The following is a 10,447-nucleotide window of genomic DNA, read 5'->3' as shown; positions in this document are numbered from 1 at the left end:
GACTGCACCTGGTGATTTGGCGGGTTGCAGACGTACTGAGAGAGCAGCGGAAGACGGAAGCACTTGTAGACGTAGCACCAGAAACGTCGACTGACACGATCGAAGAGTCGAGTATGCTTTGAGTGGGTATACTAATAACCGAGTCAGCAACATTGAATGAGAATGGGAAGGAGGACCTACATGGCGCCCATCACTAAAGCCAAAGCCAAATAGATGTGGAGAGGGAATTTCCGGACAATTTTCCTCAATCCATGCGTACGCTCCCACTTCACAGCTGATCTTCTCGTCAACGCTGCCCGGGTACTCAGATTCTGCAAGCTTGTGTGGTAGCGGGCAGCGAAACACAGCCTTCCGCTGTTCGCCAGTCCCGGAAGTTACTTCAACGAAGACGCAAACATTGAAACTGCCACGAATCCATTGATCCGGCGGCAATACAATGCAGTTGGCTTGCCTTCCCACACCCATATGATGCACGACAAGTGCTGCGACCGTATCCCTAGCCTCCCAGATCTTTCGGTAGAGCTTATCAGTTGCAGGCCCATAGGAGACCCAGTTGATGACGTTTTTCTCCTCTTCAAGGGCGTCTTCCATCGTGATGTGGCCTCGTCCAAGAAGTTCAATTGTCGGAGGCATCGTTTGAGCTTTTGGGCTGATTCTCGTTGAAGTCGGCATTCGGAGCGGTCGGCGTTCGGATTGGCAAAAGGCGAAGACAATCATGTTGGGGCAAAAATCGTCCATCGTCAATCTCTCATCCACCAGCCAGAAGGTACGACTTGTGCTTACTAATTTTGGGTGGCTGTTTGGCACCTCTCACCGTTATGGAAGAAACGGCTAGTCCCTGCACAGGGGAAACGGACTTGCTGTTTTGAAACGCTGGAGTTATGCATACATTTACATTTGTGCATTCTGCCCCGCTCATCAGGACTCCCGGCTCAGGCGTAGCTCAGGCTAAAAGCAGCAAGGCTTCAACCCATGTCCAGTTCAGATCAGCGTTGGTAAAACCCATCTTCGGGGTTCCTTGGTTGCACCTGCCGCGCGCTGGATGGGCAAGATGGGGTAGGCAGGTACGTACCTTCACACAGAAACAGGCCGTCTCAGCTCAGTTCTCACGAAATCAAATGTCAGAAGTCTACCATGCGGCCTGCACCAGACCAGGCCAGACCAGACCAGACAAGGCCAGTGCTTCTGGCTTGCTGGGAGAGTGATCTCTGACGGAGCTGCATGTGCAGACGCCAGCAGTATTTTATGCTAGCCTGTCTTCAGATGCTGCAATGCATTGTCATGGACCTTACAAATCTCTGGGAGCCGTTGCTGTGCATCAAGCAGTGCTGTGGCATGTTGGTAATTTGGCAGGTTGGCGGCTCGGCAAGTCGAACAAGACTGATGGATGACAGGCCAAGACGGGTTACCTTCATGACAAGACCTGGCGATCAATGGAGCGACCGGTTTGCCGCCCCGAGCCATCCAAGGAGCGGCCTTCTGACCGGTTTGCGCCATCAGAACCGAAGTTCAAGACCAAGTCCTGAGGTGGGAGCAGGAGGCACGTTGTAAGAGGAGACCATTAACCGAAAGCAGACAACCGTTTGGCTTCATGAGACACAGTCCCAGATCACTACAGACTGGTTGCAACATGGGCTCAGACTTGCAAAGAGACAGGCGTGAGGCCCGAGCCTCAAGCGTCCGGATCATCGTACAGTACAGTACCATGTACTCACCGTCAGCTCCATGAGCCTTCCTTTCACCCACACACCACCATCCATCATCAGAAGCAGGCCGTCGAGACCCCCACTGCCAAAATAATCTCGCTGCAGATCCACTCACCCCTCCACCCTTCGCCCTCCACCACGCGCCATGCACCACCACCTCGCGAGCTCTCTGCCAGTCGGGAGGCACAACTAGGTCGAATCCACAGTCGAGCTGCTTGCTCCGCGAACGTCGTCGATGACAGGGGTTCAGAAGGGATTCCCCCCTCCCCCAAAAGCCCTCGTTCAGGCCCCATTCACGAGCCAACGGGCACCCTGTCTTGTTCGGTCATTGCTGGCCCACCAGCTTGATGCGCCGCACCCTTTCGCTGGCTTGCGCCGTCGGCTGCTGAACCAGGGCGCATCCACCACACTACAGCAGCAGCCCACAGGAGCCCACCCTGACCATCACCGGGTATCCGCGTTTCCCTTACCTGCCTGCCTACCCACCTTGGCCTTTTTAGCTACTGAGGTTCCATGCAATGCATCACCGCATCACCCCCAATTCCAGGCCCCTCTACTCTGCTCTGCCTCCGCTCAGGTGAAAGGGAAGGGGAAGATTGAAAGGGTTAAACCGGCAGGAAAGGCCGAAAACAATTGTCAGACTGTCTGTCATTCGTCCCGAGAGGGAAGAAAAAGAGAGAGAGAGAGAGCCTTCAGGTTCGAGAAAACCACCTGGATGAGGAAGAATTCGCTCCAGCAATACTTTCCGTCATCCCAGGCGTCGCATCCAGCCAGTCTTTCAAACGTCGGCAGCATGAGACCGACAGGCCAACCCCGAGTCAAGTCGAAGTCCCCCACATCCCAGCGTTCAACGTACGTCCAGCAGCATACAGGTACTTGCACCCACCGAGTCAGCAGTACCACCGGCCACTGAAGTGCCTTGGCCTAGGTTTCTTCCGGCACGGGAGCCACTAAGAACCACTCAGAGGTGACCAAAACCAAGCAGACGTGGGGAAAGTCCTTTTTGTGTGAATCCCGCCAGCCTACTCGGAACCTTTTCCCCTCAGGGTCGAAGACTGGCTTTCTCACTCTACTCTACATTGCCTCGCCCGTCCTTTTTTCTCCCTCCTCACCATCCTACCAGCACACACTGGAACCATGGTTGCGAGGTCCTCGATGTCAATCGCAAAATCGAGCGCTTTCGCTTCAATGAATCCCACCACAACAGAGCACGACTATCGCTTCCCCAGGAGGCCCCATCAGCCTGCCGCTCACATGCCTGCCACCGCCGACAACGGCCAAGGCCTACACACCCATGCTCGTGGTGGTCGAGGGGGCCACGGGCACGCCCACGCCCATGCCCACCCCAACGCACAAGGCCGCACCACCACCGCCCATGCACACGGCGCAGACTCATCGTCGTCCGCCTTCACGTCGCATTTGGGCGACCTCGATCTCGACCTCGACCTCAACCTCAACCTTGACACCGCTTCCAGCGCGCGACCCCAACAGACTTCGCACAACCAACTCCTCCAATCCTCTGCCTTTCCTCCTTTCGAGGACGCCGTCATGGGTGCTTCCGGCGACACGCCCGAGCTGCTCCAGCAGGAGGATCCTCTTGCGACGCAGGTGTGGAAGTTTTTCAGCAAGACGAAGCAGAGCTTACCAAACCAAGAGCGGATGGAGAATCTGACCTGGCGAATGATGGCTATGAACATGAAGAAGAAGCGGCAGGAGGAGGAAGCATCCAGGTATGTCGACATGCTGCGTCGAAGTCGCGCTGACGTGCGCATTCGACATAGCACCCTGTCGTGCTGGTTCGAAAAGAATGCTAACCACTTCTTCTTCCCCCAGGGTTGTGCGCCAGTCTGCGACGGCGAACAACGCAGTTTCAAGCCACGGCAACGCACCGAGTGGAATTGCCCAATTGCGGAAAACGTCCGAGCAGAACTTGAACAACCCTGAGCCGATGAACCTCGATGACTTTATCTTCTCCGAGAATATGGCGACGCCGGTCGATTTCTCATCCCCACAACTTCAGCCACCTGCCCCGCCGCCGCCTCGACACTCTCATGAGTCTAGGTCTGCCGCACCAGGTCAACCGCATTCTCTGCTCACCTCTGCCATCAACATCAAAACCCGCAAGGACGCCGCTGCGCACCAGCAATTTGTCCCTCAGTCGGTGCCCTTCCCTCCCCATCACCAAAGGGCCCAGGATGAGTTCAATTACGTCCCTCGGCACACACGTAAAACGAGCATCGATGAACGACGCGTGAGTGTTTGACCTCTTTCTTTGTTACGTTGTGTCAGGTTCGGAAATGCGGCGGAGTTTCGGAGCTGGTTCGGGCTACTTCCTGTTCCAGCTTCTTCCTGGGCCCCCCTTTCCATCGTCTTGTATTCGTTGTACGCAGAACGCGAGCTGACAATATTCGTAGACACGGAAGCGCCCCGCAAACTTCTCTCCTCAGGTGCCTGCTGTTAACAGTAACGTCGACGGCCTTACCACCAATATTCGCGCCGATTCTGAGCTTCATGAGTATTCTCTGGACACCGCAGGCCAACCTGGAATGCCGCAGGGCCCTAACCAACAGGGCAACCCTTTCCACCTCGATGGCCTATCCATGGATACTGATAACATCATCACCTCTGCTGGGCCTTTCCAGCAAAACTTTAGCTTCTCACCATCCACCTCTCCCATGGTCTCGCACAACCACTTCTCCAACATGTATGGTGGCTCATCTGTGCCCTCTTCATCTCTCAACGCGGCGGACTTTTACTCGCCTCCGGGCTCCGCTTATCCGTCTGCCGTTTCTACTCCTCATCCTATCCCCGACAATGATAGCTTTTACTTTGGATCCTTGGATATGCGAACCCAAGGCCAGCAGTCCTTCCGATCTGGGGCTCCCCAAGGGGTGAGCAACCAAATGGGCTCACAATTCATGTACAACGGCGCACCCAACAACAGCTCCATGTTCCCCGTCTCTACTGCCGGACCTGATCCCCCGAGCGCCTTCAGCACCAATGGCCCCAACTCGTTCGCGCATATCGACCCCACACAGGTCTTCCAGGGAGATCAATCTGGCCGATCTCCTGGAGTGTCTATCCCGAATGAGAACATGTTCTCGTTCGGTGCGGATTCTGATGACGAGGATGGCGGTGCATTCGCCGACAGAAACCTGTCGATGCCTAGTGACTTTTCGCCTTCAGCAATGGATGACACCCACTCGCTCGGCTGGGATCCATCCCTGCCTGGCCAGTACAGCACCCAGGCTGCTCGATACCCCGGCGGACCGCCCCGCAAGCAAGTCACCATTGGTGGCACCACCACTGACTACGTCGACAACACAAGCGGTGATTGGGACGGCGGTAACATTTCACGATCCCATTCGCAATCTTTCAAACAGGGGGGACTAGACAGGCGCGGCGGAAAGGTCCCGCGCATTGCCTCGACCCCCGCCACTCATCTCGCTCGCAACGGTAATCCTTTCGATCGCATGGCACAATCAACCCCCAATTCTCCTCCTGAGGCTCCTGGTACGAGGTCTGGCTTCTCGTCCGTTGCCCCAAGCCGACCTTCATCACCCCTTGGTTCAAAGCAAGGATCCTCAACCAACCTGCAGGGAGCCGGAAGCAACGGGGACAGCAGCGCGCCGACCACATGTACCAATTGTTTCACTCAAACGACCCCTCTGTGGCGTCGCAACCCTGAGGGACAGCCACTCTGTAACGCCTGCGGTCTTTTCTTGAAGCTTCACGGCGTTGTACGACCACTCAGCTTGAAGACGGATGTCATCAAGAAAAGAAACCGTGGGTCTGGTGCCAGTCTCCCCGTGGGTGGTACCAGCACGCGATCCAAAAAGAGCACGGCCTCCGGCCCCGTCTCGCGAAAGAACTCGACTTTGGCTATATCATCTATCCCAGGGAATTCGCAGGTTACGACCCCACCTGCCGTGGTTCGCGCGGGAAGCGTGAATAATGAGGGCGAAAGCCCGGCGAGCGGGCCTGCTTCTGGTGGGAACACGGCCGGCAGCACACCTACTACTTTTGGTGCTGGTTCCTCCGTAGGTGCTGTTGGCGGGAAGGGCGTCATTCCTATCGCTGCAGCACCACCCAAGAACACTCCGGGCCCCGGTGCGGCGTCGATGCCTCGCAACGGTGCTTCATCATCCGGCTCCTCCAAACGCCAACGTCGCCACAGCAAGAGCACAGGCAGCGACGGACTTGCCAGCATGGACGTCGACAGCCCAGAGACTTCGACTGGTTCTCCCAACGAAGCTGCACGGTCAGTCCCATCGGCTAGTCCTCTGAACACGATGTCCGCAGCTGGCTCGCTGGGAATGGCCAGTAGTTTTGGTATGACCCAACGACCGCTAATGGGTCACGGTGGCATGTTAGGCATGTCAGGCGCCAGTGGCCAAGGCCCCATGATGAACCCTGGAGGCCCCGCATCAGGACCTCAAGAGTGGGAATGGCTGACGATGAGTCTCTGAGCGGTTCGCGTGCCTTGTGGACTCGCTCTCGCCTTGTCCCTGTGACGAGGGAGAGTTTGAGGTGTTTTTACGCGACAACGATGAGGATTTTGTATTTCTGCTTAATATGATGATATGGGACGGGAGCCGGGCTCCAAATCACTGGGAACAAGACATACAGAGTAGGTAATGCGGTGGGCGGATTTGTTCTGTCACAGGCTCTCGCCGACGCGGTGCTCAGCGGTGGGTGGAAGACGTGTGCGTGGCAGCTGGCGTTCGGACCCCCTGGTGTTACTGAGAGCTTGTCACAGTGGTCACCGGACGACGTAGGTTTTGCTTTTGAGCGGGCGGCTGGCATGTTTCCCCTGGGATTTTGGCGTTGTAACAGCCCTCTGTGGGCGTGATAGAGATGCGATTGAACGTTCTACATACATCGAGATACCTTTTCCCATCAACATGAAGCTCATTTTATAAAGTTTCTGGAATTTGTTTGATTGTGACTCTACTGTTGACTTGAAGGTTTTGCCGGCTGCGCGCTCTTCGGCGTCGATGCTAGTTCACCAGACTGTGCCAAACACCGCTGTACATGTAGCTGAACCTATAAACTAGGAATGAGTTTGGTCTTTTGGGCCATACGTTACGACCAACCCGAGCAGAGCCGTTCGTTCACTAAAGCATCGCCTCGAGTAGCGTGCGCTTCAGGGAGGCAATGCTCTTGCGTCATCACGGAAACATTACAGTCAACGCCGAGGACTGCAACATGAATACATCTCAAGCGAACAAGGCTGGGAAAAGATCATTTCATCCCTATCTCCCAAAAAAGCGGCCCGAAAGCCGACAACCCAACGCCGAACCCTTCTGAGGCTGGACGGAGAGCTGCCTGTGAGAGGTCCAAAAGCGCGTGGTGGATGCCACGAGCCCTGAACACTCCCAGCGCGGCGGCGAAGCTATGTATGACCTCGCTTTTGATCCGCACCTTGGCTCCCCCGTTCTACGGAGCGTTGAAAAAAGAATCATCCCGTGCGACCGTTTATTTCCGTTCCGGAGTCACACTCTGTACCTGCTTCGTGCGTTGAATCGTTTTCCAACAAGCCCCCGCCCTCCTTTCCTTTCGTCGATGCGCGAAACCCTCATGCCTTCATGACATTACCAAGACGTTCCTCGAGCCGTGATCGATAAGTTGGTGGGAGGCTGTTTAAGCGGCACCGGGGTTGGGGTTCATCTAGAGATTGAAGCGTTAGCCAGAGACAAGAACCGCAGGCGTCGTGCCGTGTTCCCTTCCCGGGGGGCTGCCGAGATCTCCTGCGTTCGGTTCATCTGGGCGTACCTTGCGCTTGCCACCAGTGAGCTGGACGTTCACGAAACGGCGGGTGTACGTGAGTCTCTTCTTCGCGCGGCCCTTGGGGACCTTCTTCTTCTCCTGCTTCTCGACCTTGGGGCTAGAAAAGGAAGATAAAAACCATGTTAGTCCGGCTGTTCTGCATTGCGTATTACATCTGATGCGTCCGTCTCCGTATCGCTCGTGTTGGCAAAGTCGGTACGGAGCATGTGCGGGTGATCGGGGCATCGTGCTCATCGAGGAAAGACGTACGTCTGAGACTTGACCTTGCCGGCACGGGCGAGGGATCCGTGAACCTATTCGCGAATCAGTCAGCGATTTGTGTCGTTTGTCTTGGTGGTTTCGGCCGTCGACGATGGCACAAAGGCACATCATGGCATCGTCTAGTATCATCGGGCTGAACGTACCTTGCCCATATTTGCGGTTTGTTAGTTTTGCTGTCGACTGAGCGTAACTGGGCGATGGGAGGGGGTGATGTCGAGAGTTGGGTGGATGGATAGACGTCCTTTCCGCAATCTTGGGAGGCACCTCCGATTTTTCGCCTGGGTTGCGCCTTTGGTTTGTGTGGGCGGCAACCCCGGTCACGTGTACAACTGTACGCGAGTGGAGTCCCGTTTTCGCCGCTCGAATCGCACGTTTCGGTGTGAGTCAGGCCGGATGACTAAAATCACCCCACTTGTTCAGTGATGAGCCGTTGATGCTTCAAGGCGTGTTGGATTGACGGCCGAGCCTAGGGCTTCTTCACTACTACATGTATATGCAATTGGAAGAAACCGGTCGCCCTCAGTTTCATGGTTGTGCATAGGGAACTTCACTTTCGAGCTCAAGTGGTGCAGGCGCCGTCAGTATCAGCATTCATCATTGACAACATGTGCTATTTTTCATCTCGCTCTGTTCCTGATCATTACAACAAAGTGGGCTGTACATTTCGAATGACCCATTCATTGGCATTCTATGGCAGCAGGCGCTTAGGTGTGCGGGGGTAGTAGCTGGCAAGGTGCACCGAAGGCAGGTTGAGGAACCATGCAACGACACGGTCGAGACCAATACCGCCTCCACCGTGAGGCGGGACACCAACGCTGCGGAAGACATCGACGTACTCCTTGATGCCCTGCGACTCGGGGTCGACACCCTTCGTCCTCAACCTGGCCTCCAGGACGCTGGGGATGTGAATACGCTGGCCACCACTGAGGATCTCCTGGCCGCGCATGAAGAAGTCGTAGGCGTTGGTGACGGCGGGGTTGGCGGGGTCCTCGAGAGCGTAGAAGGGGCGCGCCGATTCGGGGAACTTGTCGAGGACGAAGAAGTCGGTGTTGTACTTTTTGCGAATGAGGGCGCCGAGAGCCTTCTCCTGCGGCGTCGACATGTCCTCATTGTCAGAGACGTTGCGGTACTCCTCAGGGCCCTCCTCGCGCAGGAGCTTTTGGCCCTCGGCAAAGGTGAGACGGAGGACGCCCTCACCGGGAGCGGGCAGAAGGAAGTCCTCCGAGGGATACACGGCACGGATGATCTCAATCTGCTCGGCGCAGCGCTCCTTGATGCCGCGGAAGATATGCAAGAGAACCTTCTCGAGCATTTCCATGACTTCGTGGTAGTCCTCCTCGATCTCCATCTCCAGATCAAGGCCGGTGAACTCGGTCATGTGGCGGGGGGTGTTGGAGTTCTAGAGACATCAGTATGAGCCTGGATACCGCATTAGCGTACAGCTTACCTCCGCGCGGAAGACTGGTCCGATGCAGTAAACTCGCTTGCGACCACCAGCAATTTCAATCTGCTTGTAGAACTGGGGTGATTGGGCCAGATAGGCGGTCTTCTCAAAGTAAGGCATGGCGAAGACGTTGGCACCGCCCTCGGAAGCGGCTCCGATAAGGCAAGGAGGCTCGAACTGCACAAAGTTCTGGGTGTCGAGGTACTCGGCGAACAGCTTGCGCGTGGCCATGCGCACATCGGCGATGGCCTGCTGGACAGGGGCGCGCTTGTGCATGGCAGGGTTGCTCAGGTGCGTCGCCATGCTGGCACTCGGCGTGGCGTCGAGGCTGACGTTCTCGACACCTTGCTTGACAGCCTCAACCGACTTCTCCGCCTCGGCCTTAGCGGCCGTCACTGAAGGGTCTTCGTCCTCGAAGCTGGACACGGCACGGTTCGCAACGGGAAGGCTCATGCCGAGAGCCTCGGGGCCAGGCGCGAGGATGTAGCACTTGGTGATGTGGAGCTCAAAGTTGCTAACCTTGCAGCTCTTGACCGGGTCAAGGGGCTTCTGGATAACAGCCTCGACCAGGATAAAAGACTCGAGAGCGAGACCGCCCATCCACTTTACCATCTGTCGCGAAACAGGCTTGCCCTCGGAGCTGGCGGCCAGAACGCCCTGAACGGCCCAGTTGCGCTCCTCGCGCAGCTCGATGAAGCACATCTTGGCGCCCTGCATGCGCGAGTTCTGGATCCAGCCGCGCACCTTGACGCTCTTGCCAATGTGTTCCTCAGTGATGTCCTTCAGGTGCACGCGCTCCGCATCGACCTTGGTCGTCGCTGTCACGTCGCCGTAGTTCTCCTTGGCCAGGTCCTCGCCGCTGGCGCCGCCCGCCGGCCGCCTTCTGTGCGGCCTCGGCGGCCTCACGCTCGGCAGCACGGCGGGCCTTCTCGGCCTCCTTCTTTGCCTTGGCCTCGGCCTTCTTGGCACCCTTCTTCGACTGCTTCTCTCCGCCCTCCTCACCGGCAGGGGCGGGGGGGTCATTGGCGGGAGGGGCCTGCGCGGGCTCGGCGGCGGGTGCGTCAGCCATGTTTGTGAAAGTAGAGCTCGGACACTAGTGTTCTTATGTATTTGATGGATGAGGAATGTCGGATTGAGTCCACTGTGACGGATTGGCGCTGTTTTATGATGAATGGGCTGACGACAACTCGACTTTCTTCGGCGATGATTCAAAATTCCATGGCGGGGTGATTCACATCAATGACCC

General features: G+C 56.7%; 4 protein-coding genes across 4 annotated transcripts in view; 1 reads left to right on the top strand and 3 right to left on the bottom strand.

Moving 5' to 3' along the window:
• Window positions 1-717, bottom strand: part of VDAG_01804 (uncharacterized protein) — a gene marked incomplete at both ends in the record, with an annotated part of 1,781 nt that extends 1,064 nt beyond the window's left edge. The window contains 2 exons of the mRNA XM_009657833.1: window positions 37-131; window positions 181-717. Coding sequence (XP_009656128.1) covers window positions 37-131; window positions 181-717 — 632 coding nt within the window. The remainder of the gene's footprint in view (window positions 1-36; window positions 132-180) is intronic.
• A 2,243-nt stretch (window positions 718-2,960) lies between these two features.
• On the top strand, window positions 2,961-6,175 carry VDAG_01803 (nitrogen regulatory protein areA; the record flags this gene model as incomplete). The annotated part of the gene is made up of 3 exons (XM_009657832.1): window positions 2,961-3,436; window positions 3,540-3,957; window positions 4,121-6,175. The coding sequence occupies 3 exons, from the start codon at window positions 2,961-2,963 to the stop codon at window positions 6,173-6,175; spliced, it is 2,949 nt and encodes a 982-aa protein (XP_009656127.1).
• Window positions 6,176-6,939: 764 nt separating this feature from the next.
• VDAG_01802 (uncharacterized protein) lies at window positions 6,940-8,006 on the bottom strand. The gene is made up of 4 exons (XM_009657831.1): window positions 7,901-8,006; window positions 7,746-7,789; window positions 7,482-7,593; window positions 6,940-7,376 (listed from the first exon to the last, which is right to left on the bottom strand). Exons 1-4 carry the CDS (start codon window positions 7,907-7,909, stop codon window positions 7,350-7,352), a joined length of 192 nt encoding a protein of 63 aa, XP_009656126.1. The 5' UTR covers window positions 7,910-8,006; the 3' UTR covers window positions 6,940-7,349.
• A 439-nt stretch (window positions 8,007-8,445) lies between these two features.
• VDAG_01801 (aspartyl-tRNA synthetase) lies at window positions 8,446-10,224 on the bottom strand (the record flags this gene model as incomplete). The annotated part of the gene is made up of 2 exons (XM_009657830.1): window positions 8,446-9,156; window positions 9,205-10,224. The coding sequence occupies 2 exons, from the start codon at window positions 10,222-10,224 to the stop codon at window positions 8,446-8,448; spliced, it is 1,731 nt and encodes a 576-aa protein (XP_009656125.1).
• Between the last annotated feature and the right edge of the window lie 223 nt (window positions 10,225-10,447).

The sequence above is a fragment of the Verticillium dahliae genome, genomic scaffold (assembly GCF_000150675.1).
Source record: "Verticillium dahliae VdLs.17 supercont1.3 genomic scaffold, whole genome shotgun sequence".
Lineage (NCBI taxonomy): Eukaryota > Fungi > Ascomycota > Sordariomycetes > Glomerellales > Plectosphaerellaceae > Verticillium > Verticillium dahliae.
The sequence above is the reverse complement of the archived record's forward strand: the minus strand, read 5'-3'. Positions and strand labels throughout refer to the sequence as shown.